The 25,491-nt window shown below is 41.9% G+C and overlaps 1 protein-coding gene across 1 annotated transcript in view; it reads right to left on the bottom strand.

Annotated features, from left to right (window-relative positions):
- LNX2 (ligand of numb-protein X 2) overlaps nucleotides 1-25,491 on the bottom strand; it is an 87,408-nt gene that overhangs the window by 22,778 nt on the left and 39,139 nt on the right. Inside the window, exons 2-4 of the mRNA XM_040979856.1 lie at nucleotides 15,826-16,339; nucleotides 4,449-4,696; nucleotides 3,214-3,413 (exon numbers count right to left, since the gene is read on the bottom strand). Coding sequence (XP_040835790.1) covers nucleotides 3,214-3,413; nucleotides 4,449-4,696; nucleotides 15,826-16,247 — 870 coding nt within the window. The 5' untranslated portion in view covers nucleotides 16,248-16,339. The remainder of the gene's footprint in view (nucleotides 1-3,213; nucleotides 3,414-4,448; nucleotides 4,697-15,825; nucleotides 16,340-25,491) is intronic.

Raw genomic sequence — 25,491 nt, 5'->3', positions numbered from 1 at the left:
CCAAAACTGAGCACAGACATTATGCTCAAAAATGTCCTGGCTTTTGGCAGGTTATGGATGCCAATAAAGTCTATTGCAAAATCTGAAAACAAACAAACAACCCAACTTCAAAGTCTGAAAAAGCACTTTTGGAAGGTTCGAGGCATTCTAGATAAAGGCACTCAATTATGTACCTTTTTTTATTCTTGTTGTTTTGTTTTTACTGTGAGAAAATCAGTGCCACATACTGCTACTATACATGGTTTGCTTAAATAAAAGCGTAAGCCAGCCAGCTCTCTGGTCTGCAAATTAATCAGCTTAGTGTGTCTTGGGAGTTTTTTAATTGGCTCACTGTATTATCCAGTTTATTCAAGGTACTGAAGGACTAAGATAGAAAAAAAAAAAAACCCAGACAGGACTCTTTATAAGAATTTACATTTAAATGCAAATAAGTCCATTTCCATATTTGGACAAAGGAAGTGGTTTTATTTAGAGACTCCAACATACAAGTTAAAGACCAACTAGAAGGCCATCAAAAAGAAAAACCTAGGTCAGTGTGGTGTTGTGGCATATCAGGTTAAGTCGTTACTTGCAAGCCAGTATCCCATGTAGGTGCCAGTTCAAACTCTGGCTGCTCCATTTCCAATCTAGCTCCTTGCAATGTTCCTGGGAAGGCAGAAGACAGTCCTAACGCTTTGGTCCCTGTCACCCATGTGAGAGAACAGGATGAAGCTTTGGGCTCCTTGCTTTGGCCTGCACTAGCTCTGGACATTGTGGCCATTTTGGGGAGTGAACCAGCAGATGGAAGAGCTCTGCCTCTTCACTTTTCTTTGCAGCTCTGCCTTTCAAATAAATAAATAAAAATTTTTAAAAGATTTATTTATTTTTAAATAAAGATATGTTCCATCAGTTGGTTCACAATCAGAGCTCAGCTGACCTGAAGCCAGGAACCAGAAGCTTCTTAATTCTGAATAATCAAAATTTTATTTGAGGCATAAAAAATCCAATTATGTTACCAAAGAATGCTTCAAAATAGTAGTTAAAACAAACAAACCAACCAGGATTTTTTTTTTTATCTCAGTTATGCTTAAAGACATTTAGGGGAAACAAAAACCCACCAGATAGAGATATATAAAAATGGCAATATACAGTGTCAAAGCACATTCCTGGCAGAAAAGACAACTCACAAAACAAACAAACAAACAAACAAACACATTACAGTTAACAAAGGCCAGACATAGGAAAGAAAAGACACTAGACAGGCTGTAAAAAGACTGTGTTTAGTCCTTTGGGTTTTGAGCACCACAAAGTGTCAAGATGTCTGGGAAACCAACTGTAAGACGTACTCGGCCCAGAACAGGCCAGGAGCTGTGAAGTAATGACCCAAAGTAAGGCAGCTTTGATGGGATCAGAGAGCTCATGTCATATAACCTGAATTAGCGATGCTCCCTGTATTCCCATTACTCCTGGTATTCAGCAAAAATCAAAACACTGTCTAACGTTTGGTTGGTTTCAGCCACATTTCAGAAGGAAGAGTTTTGGACAAGAGTGTTACGGTAAGGAATTCTACACGGTGAGAAGCTATATGTAAGTGCGAATGGAAACCACAGCCAAGAATCAGTTATTAGGAAGGTCAATCCCAGCTGCTCTGGAGATTTCCTTTCAAGACCTAAAACATCCCAAAGGCTCCAAGCTTTGTTTTAATAAAGGAGATGACTATTCCAAACAGGGCAGTACATCTAAATCCACTGTTCCATCGATTCAGCTAATTCCTGGGCACTTACTCAGCATACTGTGAGAGAAATCTGTATCAAAACCCCCAGTACTGGGGGCTGCAACCACCACAGAAGCACAGGCCTACACAGGTAGAGCATTTAAACAAATGGCCAACATTGACAGCATGTCAAGTGATGACAACAAAGGCACAATTGCTGTCATTAGCTCAAGTACGGAAGAAGTGGTATGGCCAAGACTGGCTGGAGGTGCAAAGATTGAGCTCAAGCTGGAACGTGGAAATAAGTTAAAAATCACTACATCTGGTACCCTGGTAGACTGCTCTGTGAGGACAGATGGCATTTGGCTCTTGAATGTATCTCCAGCAACAAATTCAGCACCTACAATACTCAAGAAATGAACAACCTGGAGTAGCACAAATAAAAGCTAGATCTAAGATTAGAAGTCAGCTTGTGTAAAAAAAAAAAAAAAAACAAAAACCACAGGGGATCTCAACTCTTAGATCAGTCTGGGCTTGACACTTGCGATGAATCATTGCAAGAAAAGCATGGCTACAGACAGACCGACCTGGCAGGGATATGGCTGGAACATTCTGCTGAATTACAGAGCAGTGAAGGCTCCTCCTAGAAAGGTGGCAGGCAATGTGGAAATAAGGTGTTAATGTTAGCAGATCCTGGGGGAAATACCGAACAAGCAATTCAAGTAGGGAAAAAAAACCTCGTGCTTGGGTTCCTAAAGGACATTCTATCTTGTCTGTATCTTCTACCTCTTCTCTCTCCTTGTAGAAATTACCCACTTTTCAACTTCAACTACCATCATACTTGTATCAGTGAAATTTCAGGCCAGTATTCTATAAACGCTAGTCCCACACAACATTCTGTCATCCCTAGCCCCTCGGTCTCAAGACATCCTCCAGTAAAGCAGCTTGTCCCACCCTAATTCTTTTACTTCTTTTTCAAATATTTATTTTATTCTTAAAAGATCATCTTCTGAAAGGGCAAACAGTAAGAGTGGTATCAGGGATCACAGAACACAGAATGAGGATATATGACGGAGTCCGTGAAAGACTCAAATTTTATGGTATAAATTCAATCAGTACAGCACAGTTTTACTTCTTCAGATCCCAGCAATCTGAATGGAGAAGGATAAATCAGCCATGAAGGGAGGAGATGGACAGGCAAACGGGGCTTGGAATCAAAGCAGAGAGTCAAAGAGTCTCCTGTGGGTGAAGGTGGTCCTAGAACAAACATCCTTCCAGCAGCTCAGGCCAGGCAAGGGAGTGAGCCGTGGTCCAAGTCACAGGTGGGGTTGATGAGAATATAGAGGAAAAAAAAACCACATAGATTGGTAAACAGGAGATAGATTCAAATCTGTTTACACATAGAAACATCAAAACCAACCTTTATATAATTCAGGTTCCACAACACCAGAATTTTCTGACTTTTAAGCTAAGAACAAGAATGAAAAAGCACAAGTTTACAGAATCACTCAAACGGATACCTGAAGAATCTGGTCTCCAGCCAGGAGTCTCCCATCTCTGGCGATGATCCCGTCCCGATAGACTTCCTGGATGACAATGTTAATCAGCGGCGTCTCATTGCCACCCACAATGCTAATTCCTAATTGAATGTATGGATTGGATCGGTGAATTTCAATAGTGGTAATTTCTCCCTCTGGTAAACTAAGTGGCTGTTGTATGGCTGCCAAGTTAAAACAAAGAGGAAAACAACGTTTCATATTCTGAAAATCTTCAGGTAAACTAACATGCAGATGCTTAATGACCATATAACATCACCGATAAGAAATGGAATGACAAACTACATGTTTAAGAATATCCAAAAATTTCTTTTGCTAGGTTGGTCATTAAATAAACGACCAATAGCCAGTACGTGTGAGATCACTGGGGCAGACACACGGGCTGATGAACGTACATTAACAATCAGTCATCTTGTCCTAGCTGAGGAGGGAAGCTGGGGCTGTGAAACAGCTGTCAGCAGTGCAGGCAGTGGGAAGTAAATAGTAAGGCTTGAGACCCTGGCCAGGGAAAGAAGAGGCACATGGAACTCCTCAAAAGAGGTGGTCTTGAACTTGAGTGACAGGAGATGAAAAAGATGCACAGTCACGATAAGAAAAAAATGAGTTTGAAGCAGAATTTGGAGTTTGTAAGAGAAAACAAAACTTACTTTCGAAAGTACCGCAGGGTCAACTACAAGGCATGCCCAAGAGTTATGGCTGCAGGTTTCTACTTCCTCATGGCTGACACCATGGGTGTGTAAGGTCTGAAGCACTGTTATGTGCTCAGCCACCGAGCCGCTCTATGAGTTTGACCACACTCTTACCACTTAACTACAAGCATTTAGGTAGTTAATAGTAAAGTGCTTACTACTGTGCTGACAGGGTGAGCGCTTGATTTTAACAACTGCTTCTGTTACTGCTGAATTCTTATGTCAAGCAAATACATTTCTGAGCAAACATGTGAATGAATAGAGTTCATGGACTGTAGCAGAAAAGGGGTGGGGAAGGCTCCCCTTCCTCTGAGAGTAAGGTCCATGTTTTATTTCTAAAATACACTCAGGTAGGCACAACTGTACAGTGAAAGGCAGTGAATGATGTAGAACAGAAACTGTATCTTAATGAAGTCATTTTTTAAAGAGGAAAATTATGCAGGTTGGGAGAACAGCAAGATGGCAGGCAATGCACAGATGAGACACACAGGATGGTGGTGACACACGTACTGTCGGGCCCTGCGCTCTCCTCAAAGGCAGGGTTGTCCAGGCCAGGCTCCTCCGTCCACACGGGAAGGGCCGCCGATGTTGAGTTTCGTTCGGGGGCCAAGGGGCCCGGTCCGGGACAGTCCATTTCTGGCAATAAAGTTCCTGGAGCATCGATGATTGTGGGTCCATTTTCATTCTCGTTCTCGGCCTGAGTTTTATTAGTTTTCCTTCTTTCTAGGGAAACTCTCCGATGAGAAGCTCCTGGACACCTAGAGAAGAGAAGATCAGGTGGTTGCTGGGTGATTTCAAAAGAAACGGTGGAGAGGAACATTTCTAGCGCTTAAGGCACAAGAGAATGGTAACGGTTTGTATGCTAAAAGAAGAACCCATGAGCTGTGAAAAATCTGGATCTTAAATCTCCTCTCAAAATCAATCTTACCAGTCCACACAGCTGACAAAATTGTACTTTGGTATACACAGTTCTCAGACAGTGCCCCAATAATCGTCTCTGTACCGCAAGAATGATTCTGAAATTCTGGTCGCAGGACTCCTCACAGATGAAGTAGCTCAACTAGAAGCATGCCAATCAGCAAACAGTCTTGTTTCATCACCAGGGTTGTGTTTTGACTTAAGACCTGGAGTGCCTTGGCCATCTCGCCCAATCCCTTTAGAAGCTTGAGGAAAACTTGTAGGAGGGGGCACAGCAAATGCCCAAGATAATTTATGACAGATGTAGAAGGAAACACAAATATAGCTCTTCCTAACCTTTACACAGACACACTGTGCAACCTAAAAAATATATTCCCAAGTACTTGGGAAACTTACATAAGAGCCAAGAAATAACAATGGGTAACTCACCTATTCTTATTTATATAAGCAAACAGAGACAGCAGACAGATGATTGTTTAAACCTATAACCAATGAAAACATCCAAAGGCTTAAAACAACAAATTAATTAGAAATGAGGACAGGTGCCAATTCCTTTCCATCTGATACCCTGACTGGACAAGGTGACTAATGGAGGCATTAGTGAGAGAGCCTTAGCACCTGCCACACCTTTACAGATAGCACGGTCTCCTAGGTAAGGTAGGGCAGTACAGTGACCACACGTGGAGCCTTATGCCTAGAGTCACAGACCTTCATTCAGTGTCAATGCATGCATTTGGAAATATTTATTTTTTCAACTACTTGAACGGTAGAAAGCGAGAGAACCTTCTATGTGCTCATGTATTGCCCAAACACCTGCAACAATTACAATGGGGCCAGCCTGAAGCCAGGAGCTCCACCTGGGTCTCTCGTGTGGGTGGCAGGGGTTCAAACACCAGGATCACCAGTTTTTGTCTCCAAGGGAATGTAGCAGCTGGGACTTACACTGGCACTCAGGTAGGCGTGGGTGCTCAAAGCAGCAGCTTAACATGCCAACAGCAAGATCCTGAATTTCTAACAAAATAGAATTCAGTCAATTTACATTGAATGCTCTGCTTTAGCTGCTGAAGTAGTATATTTTCCCTTGCACAGTGCAGAAACCACTTAAATTGTGGATTTCAGGTTCTTAAAAAGATCTCTAGGACCCTTCTTCATCCACCTTTCTCTGGCATCTCCTCTGCTGCCTGCTAGGATAGGACTGACTCTTTCCTGAGTTGTTGTGTAGTCCCCATGGAATATTCTTTAAAAATTTAATTAAAAAATCACTTTTGTCAAGTAGACTAAATCATAATTTAAAGGTCAATTTATAGAAACACAAAGCTGAGTCAGGAACTAGACCATAAAAACATAGTGACAGAAAAGATAATGGTTTAATTTCCAAAACATGTATCCTCTAGCTAGTCTTTAATGGAAATAATGGACCAGGCACAGAAATGCAGGAACATGGACACCGAGGAATCCACCTAGCTAACAACTCCAACTTCCCATCAGCTATCATAAAACTTATGTTAGAGTTATCAAACATGCAAACATAAACTTAAAAACCCAAAAAGTGGTTAGAGAGGCATTTAAGAAACAGGTATACTTAAATTTCCAATGGGATAGTAGACTACTAAGGGAAATAGGAAATGGCTTACAGAAACAGGGAAAATATTAAAACACCATCAATTAAAACCATGGGAGAAATGACCTCATCCAGCATCAGAGCAAAGTTATAGATAGATCCTTTGGAACACCCATATTTAAACAAGATAGACCGGTGGAACAACCACACTGAGCAGGCTCTGAAAGACGCAAACCTGGCCAAAGCAGGTAGGACTGTCAATCAAGAACTCATGGCCAACAATACGACTGTCACAAAAGGGTCAAATCAGACAAGGACTCATGTGTTGGGTTTGATATGCCAGCTCAAATGCCACAATGCACTCAGAAAGATCATGTTGGGGGAAGCCCAGATTCCAACGCAAGCTTTTCTGTTAACATTTGCATTCCACAAAACCTACATGCTAAAAATTGTAGGGAAAAAGAGCGTTAGGATAAGCCATTTAAGACCTACTCGTTCAGGAATGGGACCCAGTTGCTAACAGGTATGGGATTTCTTTTTGCCAAGTTGAAAAAATTTTAAAAAGCAGATGAGGATGGTTGTAAAGTCTGTGAATACACTAAAGGACAGAGTTGTAGACTATAAAGAGGTGAATTTTATGCTACGTAAAATACATCTCTATGAAGCTATTTTTTTTTTTTTTTTAATCGCGGCTGACAGCACTGCCTCTGAGATGCTGGCATCCCATGTGGGATGAACCAGGGCCCACATGGGATGCCAGGTTCGTGCCTGGCTGCTCAGCCGCTGGTGGCGCTTCCTGTCAATGCACCTGGGAAAGCAGCAGGAGACAGCTCAAGTGTTCCAGTCCCTCCTCCCATGTGGAAGACCCAGATGCGGTTCTAAGCTCTCGGTTTCAGTCTGGCCCAACCTTGGCCAGTGCGGCCATTTAGGGAGTAGGTCACTAGATGGAATATCATTCTCTGTGCCTCTCCCCATTCTCTAACTCTACCTTTTAAATAGATAAATAAATCTTAAAACCAAGCCAAACCCTGTTAGGCAACCAGCAGTGCAGAGCACAGCTGCCTTGCACAGAGAACAGTTCATGATCACAGGCAGCCGGAGCCATCATTTCTCAACTTGTCAACCCTTGACGCTGAAAATGAAAGGAAATGGCCCAATATCTGGAGCGTGTCTACCGTGTGCCAGACACCATGTAATACAGCCTTTCTACACATCATTTCATACTACTTTATTTATTTGTACTACTCTATTTATTCCTTCTAAAAGCAAGAAACTTGGGACTCAACTAACCAACCAACACCACAAAGCTGTTTAGTTTTACAGTCAAAATTCAAACAAACTCAGACCACACTTCAAAAGCTCTTTCCACTATTTCATACTAAATTTACTCACACAGAACTGCTTTTCTCGTCCCAGCCCTAAAAAACAACTGATTTTTTTTCCTACAAACTTACACCTAGGAACAAGAGCCTTGTTGATTATTAAAAAACCAAAAGTGAAAGACAAAAACAAACAAAAACTGATATCATCATTGGAAACTGAGTAGTTAACAATGTCACAAACTACAGCTAGCACTGGGGGACATTCACTTGGCTTATTTAAGCAAATAATTCATTGCAGCATAGAGGATATTAAGAATGAATGAAAGCAGTAGAATAGAAATGGACACATAAAACTACGGCCCCCACTGGACTGTCTGGGTTTGATTTGTGGCTCTAGTTTCCCGCTCCAGCTGTTAGTACAGGTTCTAGAAGGCAGTAGAAATGGCTCAAGTGGGTTTTCTGCCACCCTCGGAGAAGATTGTGATGGTGTTGCCCCTTGCTGGCTCTGGCCTCTCCCTAGCTGTTATGAGCATCTGGAGAGTGAACCAGAACCTCACTGTCTTTCTCTTCCAAGAAGGAGAACAAATCCATGAAATATTTAATTAGACCAGGGCATACACATGCTGTGGTCTCGGTATGAAACGTGCAACCTGCCACAGGTTGGCAGCTGCCTCTCCCTAGGGAGAGGTCTCTAGATACAGATGTGTCTTGGAAGTTTCTTAAAACTAAAGGGCTTCAGGCCTGGCGCCATGGCCTAGCAGCTAAAGCCCTTGCCTTGAATGTGCAGGGATCCCTTATGGTCGCCAGTTCTAATCCTGGCGGCCCCGCTTCCCATCTAGCTCCCTGCTTGTGGTCTGGGAAAGCAGTCGAGGACGGCCTAAAGCCTTGGGACCCTGCACCCGTGTGGGAGACCTGGAGACCTGGAGACCTGGAAAAGCTCCTGGCTCCAGGCTTTGGATCGGCGCAGTACTGGCCGTTGAGGCTACTTGGGGAGTGAACCATCTGATGGAAGATCTTCCTCTCTGTCTCTCCTCCTCTCTGTATATCTGACTTTGCAATAAAACATAAATAAATCTTTTTAAAAAAAAAAAACTAAAGGGCTTCAAGACCCAAATGGAGAGATTTTTGCCCCCTTTCCTGCTAAATATAACTTCTTTTGCTGCCATTATTCTGGCTCTGCTTATGGCAAAAAATTACACAAACCTGACTTTTGCTATAGTAAGCAACATCATTTTAACAACTGCATATAACCTAATTCACATTAGGAACCATACAGTATAGCAAAGCACATTTACATTATCATCAACAGTGTTCATACTAGTAGTTGTGGTAATAACACTCAAACAGAATAAAACAAGGCATGCCAAGTGCCACACAATGCCAGGCACTACATGCATCAGAAAGAATCTGAACATGTTAAAATAAAAATAATTTAAAAAAATCATGTATGGAATAAAATATACAAAAATCAATTGAAGCAACAAGAAAATGGTGAAGCAAAGGTCTCTTCAACATGAGGAATGCAAATCCTGGAAGAAACGAACTCTGGACATGAGCTAAACAGTGCGGTGGTCTGGTGAACGTTACCTCACAGAGAACGGAGGGCGCTGTGGCACCTCAGCTTGCTCTGGTGCTATTCCCTGGATCTCGGCTCCCTGACAAACTGGGAAAGCAACAGCCCAAACAAATCACAATGGGCACAGCATACTGGAGCCCTTCCAGAGCCCATTCCCAGAGAACTGCCATTACTGACCTGTCCCCTGGTTCCCTGGAAGATTACACTTGCAAGGCTCCCCTTCCCTGACCCGATACAGAGCTCACACAGTACAAACACCTTTCTCACAGAGGACATGTGCTGAAGAAACCAACCAACCAAACAACAAAGAACCCAGGGGCCAATTATTTAGCATTAGGACTGCCTGAGGAATACAAAAGGCTAACCAAAGAGTTTAGAAAGGAACGCTGGAGTCATGCTCACAGAGGTTTGGATGTGCCCAGGGCTGTATTGCATGTACAAGAAGACCTAAGAGCCTTAGGCTCTCACTTTCTTCTTACATATTATTTATAAGACATAAATTGGCCAAAAGTAAGAGAAAAACATACTATGCAAATAGCAACCAAGAAAGCTGGGTGAAATACGAATTTCAGACAAAATGGAATTTTTCAGATAATAGTTCTATCAAGAAGAAAACAAAACAAAGGCACCAAACAATAAAAACACAAAATACATAAGTAAAAAAAAAAAAAAGACAAAGGGAAAAACAGACAACTGACAGTAACGGACAGAATAAGACAAAGAAGAAGAAAATAATATTTTATCAGCACTACAAACCTAACAGACCGAACACGTATTTGTGTTACAGTCAAACCATGAACAATCAAAGACATACTCTTCTTAAACATATAGAAAATACTTCCCAGGACTGTCCATGTGTCAGGTCATTAACAAAAAGCCTCAATAAAATATAAACAACTGAATAATACATCATGATGATTTGAAAAGGCCAGGGTGCCTGAACCCATGCAGATGCTTAGCTTCAAGGTCACCAACTTGATATTAAGGGTAGAAGTTTAATCCAATTACAGGATTTAGGAGGTAGGCCTGCTGAGAGGTCTGTAGGTCACAGGCACACGCCCTTGGAAGCAGTTCTTACAGCAGGGCTGTTTACAAACCCTGAGAGTTGAGCCTAATCACTCTGTGCTCCAGCTCACTAATAGATCAAATCTCCACCTGTGTTCCACCACCGCTGCCCTTGGCCTCACCAGACAGCCAAACCAACAGGCCCTCCCTGCTGACCCGCTCAATCCTGGACTTTGAACCTCTAAGACTGTGAGCCAAAATAAATTCCCTTCCTTCATAGGGAACCTGTGTCAAATCTTTAGCTGCAGGATGAAAACATTATGGCAGCCAGTGCTGTGGCACAGCAAGCGAAGCTGCCACCTACAGAGCCAGCATCCATATGGGAACCAGTTTGAGTTCTTTCTGCTCCACTCCTGATCCAGCTCCAGACTACTGCAGCTGATGCAGCGACAGAAGATGGCCCAAGTACCTGGGCCCCTGCCACCCATCCAGGAGGCACGGATAAAGCTCCTAGACATCTGGGCAATGAACTAGTACATTAAAGAGCTGTCTTTGTCTCTTCTCCTCTCTGTAATTCTGACTCTCAAAAATAAACAAACATTTTTAAAAGTCTTTTAAAAATACATGTTTTCTCATCACAATTCATTGAGAATGGATCAACCACTGAGATGTAAGAACTTAAGTTGAAAAGCCCTAGAAAAAAAAAACACAGGTGTCAACCTTCGTGATGTCAGCTCACATAACGGTTTCTTAAAAACGACGCCAAAGCACACACACAAAGAAAAAAGATTCAACCACATAAAAATTATAGTTGTTTGCTCTTGAGAGGGTATAGGAAAGTTAAAATACAACTAAAAGAATGGAAGAAAATATTTACAAATCATTTATCTGATATGGTCCTTAAATGTAGCATAGCTAGTTAAGCCACCTGAGACGCTGGCATCCCTATGGGCACTGGCTTGTCCTGCTGCTCCACTCTTGATATACCTCTCTGCTAATAGCCTGGGAAATACAGCAAATGGCTCAAGTGTTTGGGACATAGCCAACCATATGGGAGACCTGGATGAACTCCTGCCTGGCTCCTTGTAGCTTTGGACTGCCCCTGTAACGGTCAACCCTGGCCGTTACAGCGACTTCAGGAGTGAACCAGTAGATGCAAGATCTTCCCTTACCAATCTCTGTGTAACTTTGCATTTCAAAAATAAATAAATCTAAAAAAAAATTCTTACAACTTACCAAAGAGAGAAATAGAATATAAAAATGGACTATTCAAGTTGAGCATCTGCCATGTGCTTAATGACCATTTAAGTATTCTCTGTGGATAAATATCTATTCAAATTATTTACTTATGAGTATACTTTACAAAGAACATAGAAGAAAATGAAATTGAAAGATCAATTTATTTCGGTGCAAAAAGATTTGAAAGCCACGTATAATAGGAGTCTTTCAAAAAGGTCATAGAACATGTGTACTATGATAACTATGCATGAGTTACAAAAAAATCTTTTTAAAACATTTTATTTACTTTTATTGGAAGGGCAAATCAGATTACTGAGAGGAGACAAAGATTTTCCATCTGCTAGTTTACTTCCTAAATGGGAGCAGGAGCTGAGCTGATCCAAAGCCAGGAGCTTCTTCCGAGTTTCCCGCACAGGTGCAGGGTCTCGGGGCTTTGGCCCAACCTCGTGCTTTCCCAGGCCACAAGCAGGAAGCTAGATAGCAAATAGAGCAGCTGGGACACAAACTGGTGTCCACATGGGATCCTGGTGCTTGCACTACGAGGATTTAGCCACTGAGCCATTGCACAAGTTGAAAATTAATCTTTCAACTCCATTTTTACACAAACTTTTTGAAGTGTCCACATGTTGGATTATTCATATTTTAAAAATTGATTTGCAATTTGGATACTAAACCCTTATCATATGCATCATGTATGAACACACAGACATAAACACATATACTTTGTCAAGACATAAAAATGTTTTATACATAAACATAAAAAAGAAAGGAATATCAGTAAGGCTGTCCCATACACTTTCCTCCAGGTTAACACGTACATGTAAAAGTACAGCCTTCATTCAGACTTCTCGGACTCCTCAGGTTACAATCCAGAAGATGGACAAAAGAGGTCTCAGCACAGAAAAGGATACACTTATTTTTTTGTTTGTTACTTTTATTTATTTGAAAGGCAAAGTGACAGTGATCTTCAATCTGCTGGGTCACTTCCCGAAGGACTGCAGCAGCCAGGGAGGTGTGGGCGACACTGCTCAGTGGATATCCTGGTGATGTTACGAGTTGCCACGCTGGAGCGGGCACGCCCACGCCTCTAGACATTCTCAACAAGGTGCCAACTGTGTGAAGCCAGAGCCTTCTTGGAAATAGGATCCCTTATTCTCAAATGCCAGAGTCCCTGGTTTTCAGCTCTTAGCATCTGTGACCAGAGACCAGAGGGCAGAGACCGACGTCTGCTGGGTCCTGTCTGAACTCTGACCCAGCTGCCGTGCCAGGGGACGGTTGTATGGCACTGCATCTGAAGTGGAATGCAGATCAGCCCTCTCACCACCGGGCAGCAGATTCTTCTACCAGCTGCAGACTGTCAGCCACAACGCTACCTGGCTCATAGCAACTGGTAATAAGTATTTGCTGAAAAAATTAACAATTAACTTATTTAGGGTTGAATACTGGATAACAAACATTTCTCCATGAATGTCAGCATTTTCGACGAAGACACTAGAGAACTCTCACTGTTCAGCATGAATCTGTTCAAACTGGATGTAAAACAAAAATCACATTAAATGCTCTAATTCAGTCTTTTAAATTTGTATACTCAATAATAATCATTTTTAGTTGTTTATATCAGGCAAATCACCAGGTTTTTATTTATTTATTTATTTTTATTGGAAAGTCAGATTTACAGAGAGGAGAGACAGTGAGGAAGATCTTCCCTCCACTGGTTCATTCCTCAAGTGGCCACAACGGCCAGAGCTGAGCTGATCTGAAGCCAGGAGCCAGGAACCTAGAACAGTTTCCAGGTGTCCAACATGGATGCAGGGTCCCAAGGCTTTGGGCCATCCTCTACTGCTTTCCCAGGCCAAAAGCAGGGAGCTGGAAGAGAAGTGGAGCAGCCAGGACATGAACTTGCACCCATGTGGGATCCCAGCACGTGCAAGGCAAGGACTTTGGCCATTAGGCTACCGCCCTGGGCCCAACATCAGTTTTTCTAATCGTTTACTTTTTCGTTGTATCTTTCATATTATAGTCCTAAGACATCCTAGGAATGATTGAGTTAATGACTCGAGTTGGGTGATGTGCTGGGGCTTGGTGGGTTAAGCCACTGCTTGGGATAGCTGCATCACATATGAGTGCCTGGAGCTGAGTACCACACCTCTACTTCCAATCCAGCTTCCTTCTAATGAGCCTGGGGAATGGCAGATTATGGCTCATGTCCTGGAGTTACTGCCACTCCGGTGGAGATTCAGTTGGAGTTCCTGCTCCTGGCTTTGGCCTGACTTAACCCTGATTGTTGCAGGCATTTGGGGAAGGAACTAGAGGTTGGAAAGTCCTTCTCTTGCTCATGGAAGCAAGTAAAACTTTAAAGAAGTAAAAATCTTAGTCCGTCCAAAGAAATAAACACGTCAAACATCAATCAGCTGGAAAACAGAACCTTTAATGGCATGATTGCTTAGCCCTCATCAACCTATAAATGAGAGGATAGCTTACTGTTTGTACATCATCAACATCATACGTGGTTTGACAGAAAATATTACTAATATTTCAATTGCACATGAAAGTCTTATACACATGCTAAATAAATACTCTTAGAAATTTATGAAATGTTTATCCCATTTGCTCTCAAAATAGTAACTGAAGTGTAACTTCATTCAGTTTGTCTAACATTCTATAACTAATATTCCCAACAGTCACAGAACACGCCTACAGCCTAAGGAGAATTGTTACACTGAGAGAGATAAGAAGTTTAAAATATTCAGCTTGGCAGGTTTCATCTAGACTACAGTATTCAAAAGTCTGGTGTCAGTTTGCAGGAGGTATGCACCACTGTGTTCAGATTCTTTGCCGGTCGATGACAGAAGGTACACAAAATGTAGGATACATATGTTACATGTATTTTTAAAAGTCTATTCTACTCTTTCTTAGCTCCTACTTTCAAACAACATGCTTCAGGACTGAAGTAATTGCTATACAAATCCAAGTAATTCTAACATTTTAATAACATCCCCCCCATACTTTCTCATGTCTTAATTCCTTCTAGTGAAGATTCTCCAATATTTAGAAAAAGTCAATGAAATTACTCAGTAATGGAGAGTAAGATCTGGTTTTGTGGTATAGCTCTCATGATACGTAAGAAGACACACAGGGGGCCTGGCGGGATAGCCTAGTGCCTAAATCCTTGCCTCACAACTTCCAGGATCCCATACGGGCGTAGGTTCAAAACTAAGACTTACCACAAACCTCATCAACCATTTCATTAGGTTGCTTAGCCTTTTAAAATGTTTTTGCTAGAATAAAACTTCTCGCTAAATGTGTGAAATTTTTCCAACCCTTAGTTCTCAGGTAGCCTAGATTACAAAGAGAATTTTTATAAGATCTTGGTGAAGAAAATTGTGCACATTTCAGTATTATTTTTAAAAAACACATCATTTTTATTGGTTAAATATTATCTCAGACGCATTTTTAACCTTCCCTACTTTGAAGCGATCAGATTAAATCTAATATATCAAACTATGCATAACATCATAGTAAACATCTTTATACATAATTTTCTCTCTTTTTTTGGATTATTTCCTTAGGATAACATGAGCAACAATAAGATTCTCATATTGATATTGATAGTATAAGGCAAATTATCACATAAGGTTGTAAACAGAATAGATCATATTTTTCATTAAAAATTTTGTTATCAACGATTTATTTATTTTTATTGGCAAGGCAGGTTTACAGAGAGAAGCAGAGACAACGATCTTACAAATGCTAGTTCACTCCCCAAATACTTACAAAGGACAGAGCTGAGCTGATCCAAAGCCAGGAGCCAGGAGCTTCTTCTGAGTCTCCCAGATTGGTGCAGGGTCCCAAGGCCTTGGGCCACAGTGCTTTCCCAGGCTACAAGCAGGAAGTTGGATGGGAAGTGGGGCAGGTGGGACACAAACCAATGTCCATATGGGATCCTGGCACTTGCGAGGGGGAGGATTAGCCGATTGAGCCATTGTAATGGGCCTAGATCATATATTTTATTATTCTGATTAAGTTTTTTTTTATAGCAGTAAAATATTAATAGCTACAATGAGGTACTTTAACTGTAATTTTTGTATTCATATTTTTAATAAACAATATTCAATACTGTTTCTTGCAGTTTACTGACAGTCTTCTGTATTTGACTGTTAAATTTACTCAGCGGTACCTTCCTATTTTTTAATGAAACGTCAATGTGTTTCAGAAACCTCTCCATAACGCCGAGTGACTTCTCTTTCTGTCATACTTTAGGCTTACCTGTTCTTAAGATGTGCCTCCAGATCACAGCGTTGCATTACATCTTGGCACACTGAAGAAAATGGACATGAAACCAACAGTTTGTCTAGCAGTTTATGAACCAGAATACTAGACTTCTTACACAACTTAAAGTGCAGTCTTTTTCGGTCCAACGGACAGAAATCTTTCTCCTGTAAAAAGTTTCGGAGGCACTTGTAGCAGAATGTGTGTCCACAGGGCGTATCCAGCGGCTGCAGCAGGGGCTGCAGGCAAATGTGGCAGACGAGGTCATCATCCACTTCGTTCTGGTAATTGTACAAGTGGTTTTCTTTTGTCCAGTGCTGTTGGCCACATTCAAAACACAGTGGGTTGAGGGAGGAAGAGGAGGTCTGCTCCACAGACACCATCTCGTCACTGGTTGTCCCCATTCTGCAGTGACTCATGTGTCTGCTTTCTCCTCAGAGGGCAGACTCGGGCTTCAGGTTTGGCGTCCTTTAACGGAACTCATGGATCCAAGCAGCCAAGATTCGCTGTACTGCAGAAACAAACACACAAATGTTAACCAGGATAGGCTGAAAGTATCAACATAATACTACTAGTTAATATTTCAGTTAAAAAAAGTTTAGATCAGGCAAGAAATTGCCACCAAAAAATTTAAATACTGCTGACCCCATGTAGCTGAGGGTTCTGCACCCGTGGGTTCAACTAATTGCAGGCTAAAAAATATCAGAAAAACAAAAAAATAGCACTGAGTGTATGCAGATGTAACTGCTGCATGGGTGTTCACATTGTTCTAGGCTCTAAGTCAGCTACATTCACACTGCGCGAGGGCTCCAGGCGAACACGATGCCATTTTACACAAGGGAGGTAGACAAATTTACAAGTTGGCTAAGAATGCTACGCAGCGCCAAGACCGCAAGAAAAGAACTTGTAGCCAAAAGTAAAGATGACATTTATTGCATGATACAAGAAACAATCTGTTGTAACTGGCTGAAATCTCCAAATATGCCACAGTTCAATACTTACTATTTTTAAAAAATGATTGCATTTTTGAAAATCAGAGTCAAAAGAGAGAAAGACAGAGAGATATTCTATCCTTTCATTCACTCTCGAAATGGTTGTGAAATGTGGGGTGCGTCGGGCTGACACAGGAGCTACTTTAGTCTCCCACCCAGGTGCAGTGGCCAAGTCCTTGGACTGTTCTCTGTGGCTTTCCCAGGTTATTAACAGGGAGCTGGAACAGAGGTGGAGCAGCCAGGACTTGAACTGGCATCCGTATGGGATGCCACCAACGTAAGCAGCAGCTTAACTTACTATGTCACAACACCAGGCCCTCACGGCTCAATATTTTAAAAAAGAAAATCTTCAAAGTCAATTAATAAGGTGCTGAAAATGCAACTTGCGGCGTATTATGTAATCCATTTGTTTTTGCCATTCCAGCCACTCTATGCTTCTAAGTGAGTTTATGCGTTTATGGTTCTACATCAAAGATGGTGTCTTTGAAATAGAATCTCATAGATAATTCAGAATTTGCTATTAAAAAAACACTTTGCTTTGTACTATGCAAAAAAATAAAAGGGGTGGGGTCCCAAACTATGTATGATTTGAATATTTTCTGTATGACAGAGAAACACATATGACATCTGTGGAAACTTTCTAAGAAGTGCAATAGTAATTTATCCCAAAGAGAAAAACCTGCTGTACTTCAGTTACACAGATGAGACATGCTGTAAGATTCTATCTCATACTATTCCACCCTTGCACCTGGGCTGGCAGACTCGGGACAGCTGCCCTCTCCACGCCAAGAGGCCTGCACCTGTCTAATCCAGCTCTGAGCAAGCCTGGCAGGGACTATGCCAACACCCTCCTGCTGGGTCTGGTGGGTCAGAAACCCATCTCCAGCGGCTGCAGCTCTTACAGAGCCCCAGGTATGCGCCAAACATTGAGGTACGGTAGGGGGAGGGAGGTCAGGAAACCCAGTATTAAAATTCCATATAAGAAGTAGGCTAAGACGAATCCTCACACATAGGACGCTATGGGAGCACAGGAAGGACAGAGAGCCGGCATGTGATTGTGTCTGACTGTGTAGCCAGAAGTACCTTCAAAAGAGGTAAACACGGAACTGCTGAGTTGTGACAGGAAGCATTAAAAAGAGACAAAAGTGAAGCAGGGATCATATGGGCCAGACAGAAGCAACAGCTAAGCAGCGAGAACCGCCTTCCACAGATCTCGGAGGAACCTGGAAAAGGTAAAACACTCAGGTCAAAGGAAACACCATCAGGACAGGGAATCCTAAAATTCTGCATCCTTGTGACAAGAAGAGAAAAGGCAGGACACCAAGCTAATGGTGCTAGTGCTTGTATTTCAATAAATAAAATCCCCTGCGATCATACACTAAGCATTCTTTATTTATTTGGAGTATTATTATTGTTATTATTAAGAAAAAGGTTACGAGCTTAATAGATTTAGTAACAATGGTAATGGATCAGGAGGAGACAGGAAAGGACTCAGGTGGATGAGATACCTCAGATAAATCTTGTGTTTTTAAAAGGGTCCAGCCTGGTAGCCTAGCGGTTAAAGTTCTCACCTAGAACACATCGGGATCCCACATGGGCACAGGTTCTAATCCTGGCAGTCCACATCTCAACCAGCTCTCTTCACTTATGGCCTGGGAAAGCAGTGAGGACGGCCTAAAGCCTTGGGACCTTGCACCCATATGGGAGATCCAGAAGAGGCTCCTGGCTCCTGACTTCAGATTGGCTCAGTTCCAGCCAGTGCAGTTGCTTGGGGAGTGAATCAATGGATGGAAGATCTTCCTCTCCATTTCCCTTCCTCTCTGTATATCTGACTTTCCAATGAGAATAAAATAAATCTTTAAAAAAAAAAAAGCTACCAATAACAGGGCTGCCGTGTCTTATAAATACTGGCAATCCTATAGTGGTGCCGGTTCTAGTCCTGGATGCTCCACTCCTGATCGCACTCACTGCTTGAAACCTGGGAAAGCAGAAGAGGATGGCCCTGGGCCTTGAGGTCCCTGCACCCACATGGGACACCTGGCAGAAGCTCTTGTCCCCCTGTTTCAGATCAGCTCAGCTCTGGCCATTGTGTTCACTGGCTGGAAGACCATCTCTCTCTCTCTCTGTAATTCTGACTTTTAAACAAAACAAAATAAATTTTTACAAAACGACCAATAAAATAACACCCTGTGTTCTAAATCCCTATCACAACTAATGAAAACTTGTAATGCTTCTTATATCTAATAACTCACGCTGCCCGTTCTTCACGCTTGTTATGCCACAGTGTTTAGACATCAGTGCAAGACACATGGGGTTGAGTCTCATCTGCTGGTATTTTTGCAAGGATTTCTTCACATTATTATTTCCAACTCAGCAAGAAATTCACATTCCCTTTGCTCTTCTTTGTTTATGATAGCATTTATTCTAATTCTTCTTGTCCTCAGGAAAATACACAGCAATTTTGACCTCCCACATAATGACTAAGAAAGCATTTATCTTAAGACAATTATATCTAAGCTACTTTGTAAATCTCACAATAAATTTAGATCTGATTATTTTAATTTTGTCACAAAATCTTTTCATAAGGACAATGGGCATGTTCCCATTTAAAATGCAAAATAGCAACTGCCTTGTCTCAGCCCCTAAAACGCCCCTATGCAAGCATGAAACCAAAATCCTCACAGGCACGTCACTGAGATATGCTAAAAATACTGAATATGGGACTGCAATGCTATACGACACAAGCAGTTGAGAGCATAGACCCAGCAGCCTGCCTTAGTCACTTACTAGTCTTGCTGCTTTAAGAAATTCCTGCTGCCTTCGCAGATGCAAACCAGGGGTACTAACAGTATCTATCTCCAATGGTTAATACGAAGGAAATTCACACAAGTATGCATGCATGCACATGGGGGTTTCAAAAAGGTCATGGCAAATACAATTAAATGTAAGCTTATTTTGGTGCAAAATATTTTGAAATCCATGAACCTACGAACTCTTCCAGAAGGTTGTGGGGGTGGGCAGTGGATGACTGCATTTCATATTAGACGGTCTGGTTTCTATTGACGCACACCCTGAGAGGCAGCAGGTAGCTCGGGCACTTGGTCCTTTGCCGTCCACGCAGGAGACCTAGGTGGAGTTCCAGACTCCTGGCCTTGGCCTGTTTGTTGGGAGCACTTGGAAGGGTAAGCTGTGGGCAGATTATCTTTCTCTTTTAAATAAAATGAAAAATAAAATATTAAAAACTCATAAAAACACATATTATGGAAAAATGCTGCGTGAATTTCAAAATGTTTTTGCATACAAATAAACTTTTAAAAAATTATCTGAAAGTCAATTCCAGACAGAGACCTCCCATTTGCTGGTTCACTCCCCCAGTTGGCTGCAGCCAGGGGCTTCATCCAGGTCTTGTATCTGGGTGGCAGGGGCTCAACCATTAGGTCAGCTTCAGCTGCTTTCCCAGGCCATTAGCAGGGAGCTGCATCACAAGTGCAGCAGCCAGGACTTAAGCTAGCGCCCATGTGGGATGCCAACACTGCAAGCAGTAGTTTTACATGCTACACTATGCCAACCTTGAAAACAAACTTATCTTTTAACTGTTTTTTCAGTGGGCACACACACCTGTGGTTTAAAACAGTCTCTGATAAATTATAGGTGCAATGTAACTGTTAGCTATTATTAGAGATGAAGAAATAAAAAGTCAAGTAGATGATATAATTTGCCCAAAGGCATACAATTTTCAATTACAAAGAGAGAAGGAAGATAAACTCGATTCTTTCTTGCTTCAAAATAACCCATCAGTAAAGTAAATGATTATGGGAAAGAGGAAAGGCATTTTGTGACAGTTTTATGGTGTGAGCTCCGTAGGCAGCCTGTTTCTCCAAACTCCAATCCCACCAATCCACACCCGGGCCAAGTGAATCACACTTTCTCTCTACTTGGCATGCAAGTCCATTTCTCCACCTTACACTTCTTCTCACTTGAGGGCCCCTCTCTAAAACAGGAGTTTGCCGTGTATTGGCAGAGGGCACTGTGTAACCCTCAGAGGTTCACCTGCTGAACATCTGCTCTTCAGGGTGACAGTACCGATGTGGTCCAACTTCAGAGGGGCCGACTGACTGTCACTAGGCTGCAGGGGAGCACTCACAGGATAGACTCAGATACTTCTCACATTATCCCAGCCAGTCCCGGTTGGAGCAGCCTGTTAGAGAAGAGTCAGCTTGGCCCCCAAATCCCTCCGGTTTCCCATTCTCCCACAGAGGCTCCCCTTCCCCTTCTGCTTCTCTGTGCTGTGATGCTGTAATGCAGCCAGGTGGCCCTCCCAGAGCCCAAACATATGGGTTGCCAATCTTGTATATTCAGCCTCCAAAGCTACAAGCTAAATATATTTCATAAACATTTTTAACTACCCAGCCATGGATATGTTGCTAAACTAGCATAAAATGGACTAAAAACTCCAACAGCAGGGACTCCCACATTGGGGACGCTTAACAAATGCTGAACCACCTGCAAGACAATAGGCTTCCTCTCAGTGTTCAGGTGATCATAACTACATCCTTGTTGACAGAGAATATGCCTAGGTTTATTTTGATTTCAGACGTTATCTATAATAGCTCTAAACACAGTTTGGGATATTAAAAGAGAAACAGAATAAACAGTCTAAAACATTTTCCAAAACATAAAGGAAAAAATAGCATAATGCATAGGCTTACAAACAATATTATGTATTCAGCAATATCTAAAAATTATAAATGGAAGGACGCTACTAAAGCAACTGGGGTTATTATAACATATATGTGATAGCATCTTGAAAAGTAGCTGGGCAATGGAAAAGAAGTCCTAAGGCATGTTTTTACTTGACTCTTCCTGCCTTTTGGGATATGAACATCCTGATATGGCACAAAGACCGGAGAAGAACTAGGGGGTTTAAATGATAATCTGCATATCCCCACACTACACAGTATTCAGACCATTTGCCTTCATGTTGCTTTTGACTGGTCTTAACCCAGCTCCGAGGGAAGGGGACAAGCCTAGGGTCACCAACTAAGGAGGGCTCTCCAGGAAACCTCTGGGGCTGCTCCGACTCGCCAATGCCAGGAAGATTCCTGGCAAACTCCTTTCCCTTCAGCTCTGCTCCCATCTGTGCTGCCTTCAGCTGATTCTTTCTGCTCACGGGGCCCTGCCCTGCCCTCCAGCCCTGCTACTCCAGTCACACCCCTTCATTTCAGCAATTACTAGATTGCAAACTTGCTTATCTGAATCCTTTCTGCTTTGAGGGTAAAGATAGCATCTCATTTATTTTTCATACTCCCACTTCTTGACAGGTCCTATGGAAAAAAAAGGTTCCCAGAATCATTTGTGAGCCTAAAATGAGTCTTACTAACTACATACACACATATACAGAAGAAACCTTCATGCTTTGTGCTTTCATTTTGGGCACGACAAAGCAATTGACACACTGGATTCTGCCTTGCAGCTTATTAAAGAATACGGTATTACTCCCTTTAGCCTTCAAAAGATGAGAGAATAAGTTTCTTTACTTGATATGTTCCTATTACATATCACGTACCAGTTTTGACAGTAACTCTTGGATAAGGCAGTGGCTATCAAACACTGTGCCCTCAGGATGCTTTTACCTACTCTCAACAGGTGTGGCGATTTATTTTAAACTAACATGTAAGTACAGCATGGTCCAGCAACTGCATTCTGGACATTCATCCCAGAGAAGTAAAAATGTACCGGAACTCCAAAGAAGCTCAAACTTGGAGACAACCCAAATGTTCTTCAACAGGCAAGAGGTTGAACAAACTGTGTGCATCCATGCTATGGAATTCACTCAACATAAGAGTTACTGAAACATAATAACAGTTGGGGTATTGGGCCAAATAGTGATGCTGACATCCCAGATGGGTGTTGGGGTTCAAACCTCCCACCTCTCATCCAGCTCCCTGCTATTGTGCCTGGTGAGGCAGAGTAAAACGACTCAAGTGCACTCACAAGGGAGACCTAGAGGAAACTTCTGATTTCTGGTCCAGTTCCAGACGTTGTGGTCATCTGGAGAGTGAAACAGTGGATGGAAGAGATCTCTGTCTCTACTTCTAACTCTGCCTTTCAAATAAATAAGTCTTAGGGGAAGGAAGGAAGGAAGGCAGGCTCGCAGGAGGGAGGAAGAAGCAAAGGAAGGAAGGAGTAAAATTGGGGTACAAAAAGGGCAATAATGAGCATCTTCACAATGATGAAAATGTTCTATATTTTGACTGTGTTCATGTTGATATCCTGGTTTTGACATTGTACTATTCTACTCAAGATGCTATCACTAGAGGAAAATGAGTAAAAGGGCATTTGAGCTAACACTGCAGTATTTCTTATATCTGGGTGTGAATCTACAATTATCTTAAAGAGTTGTAATCAAAGATTCTAAACAGCTCTTACTTGAATTTGTCCATTTCTGAATTGCTGATTAAAATGCAAAGATACTCATTTGTTAATAAAGCAGTAAGCCTGTTAGGTTAATATTTTTAGAAAAATTAACATTTTTCAAAATAAAAAACACGACAGACACGTTATTTCATATTTTTGTAAATCTGGAGTCTCACATCTGTTCTGATTTCCTATGTGTCATGAGCTCACATGTCCACATGAGAGAAAGGCATTCCGAAAATAATTTTGATTTTGTGGACCCAATGAATGAGAATAGGGTGGACAAAAGCTTTAACATCCTTCTTTGAAAACAAGTACCAGTCAATATCATGAGCATTGATTTGAAGAGAAAACAAAAAAATCACTAAAGGCTGGGATGACTCCTGCTGCAGGAGTCTGTCTCTATTGAATAAAGTTCCTTTCCTTACCACAGGCAGACTATCTGGATGTTTGCCAATAAAAATCTATATAGGGAAGCTTTACAGCAACTCTATCCTCACATTACTAAACACTTCCTTCTGCATAGAAGCAAGAATGCTAATTCAGTGCACTTAGTTACTTGTTTTCTTTTCTCCTTGAAGCGATATTTGAAAAATCATATTAAGCTTAAGCATCCTTATGCTATTTGTATTAGCTCTATTTCTATTTACTAAATGAGAAAATTAGGAAAGTAAAAACTGCCAGAAGCTATGAAAGTTAGGTCCTGAACTTCATGCCAGCTGGGTAACTAGGTCACTACACAATGCACTCTTTCATGTATTGTATGTTTACTCAATGTCTATCATGATATTCTGGGGCCTTGGCTTTCTGTCTATAAGCTATCAGCTTTGCTTATACAGTAGTGGTCTGATCCCTGTTCCCACAGGATTTACAACTAGCTCTGAAGTGCTTTACTGTCTATATGTTTTTCTGTATAATAAAATACGTACTGATATGTCATATTTAACTCATAGTCCCAATACTCTGGTCTCTTAATCAGTCTATAAAAAGGTAATCAAATGGGGGCTAACAGAAAATTCACAAATCTTCTATTTTTCATCTTCTAATTTCCAACCAGTAAACTGTGGTGATACAAACGTCTATTTAGTACAAAAGGCTAAAGGTAAAAACTAAATTGAGAGGTGGGAATTTACTTTTGGCTCAGAAGTAAAAAAAACCACATTGCTTGGAAAGCCCATGTTCCATAACTTAGTGCCTGGTTTGAGCCCTGGCTTAACCTGCACTGCCAAGGCTAGCGCCAAGTTATATAATTTTGAGAATCAAGATGGCAGAATAGAGTAAGGAAACATTTAAACAGACAATTATTAGCCAATGTGAACCAGAGAGGGCACATTACAGGAAATAGGAGAGGACAGAAAAACAGCAGAAGGTACCCAGAGACTGACAGACACAGGAAAGCAGCAGACACAACAGTGTGGTGTTGCAGTGACTGATACCCCAGTGGCAGTCAGCAAATGGCAATCTGAACTGTACCAGAAGCTGGAACTACGCCAGCAACCAGGTGGGAAGGAATGTCTGCTGAGAGCTTGGGAGGTGAACCCAGACAAAGAACTGTTCATCCTGCTGGTCTGTGTGACTTGACCAAGAACAGAGACAGAGGAGCAGATCCCAGATGGGCAGTGCAGGAATAGGGTGGATTTCACAGCCCAGTCTGCCTTCTGGAGCTGAATTGGGCACCATTTTGTTTAAGGAGGCAGGGCTTTGGACAGCACTATATATGCACAGAGCTGGGAGTGAACTCATTTTGGGTTCAGTGGACTACAACAACATGGCATATTACAGGTTCCACCCAAGATAGGTCTGGGTAGTCCTCACACCTGATGGCCAACAGATCAAGAACTCTAGTAGTGGCACATCAGACACCATTTTGTACAGTGTGGCAAGGGTTTTAAGACTGAGGGTACAACAGTGAGCTGCACATGTGCTGAGCTCAGCAAGAAGTCACTGAGCTCAGTCTATGCACTGATGCAACAGGAAAATAATATCGACTATGGCATCGTACAGGTCAAAATAGGTCCATGTGGCCTTAGACCTAATAGCCAACAGATTTCGGCAAGATCAGCAGCACAAACAACCTAGTTATATAGGACACCTGGTGTCTCACAAATCCTGGAACCTGCTCCAACCAGAAGTAGGAGAAAGGTTGTACAGACAATGGTGCAGCTTCAGCAAGGTATCACAGGAGGTGGAGACTGGTGAGCCAGGAGCTGGGCTACACAGACCATGACAGAAGTCTAACGTAAGAACCCAGATG

Source organism: Ochotona curzoniae, unplaced genomic scaffold (genome assembly GCF_017591425.1).
Source record: "Ochotona curzoniae isolate NIBS_2020 unplaced genomic scaffold, NIBS_Ocur_1.0 contig_3332, whole genome shotgun sequence".
In the NCBI taxonomy this organism is placed as follows: Eukaryota; Metazoa; Chordata; class Mammalia; order Lagomorpha; family Ochotonidae; genus Ochotona; species Ochotona curzoniae.
This window is presented reverse-complemented; position numbering and strand designations above follow the sequence as displayed.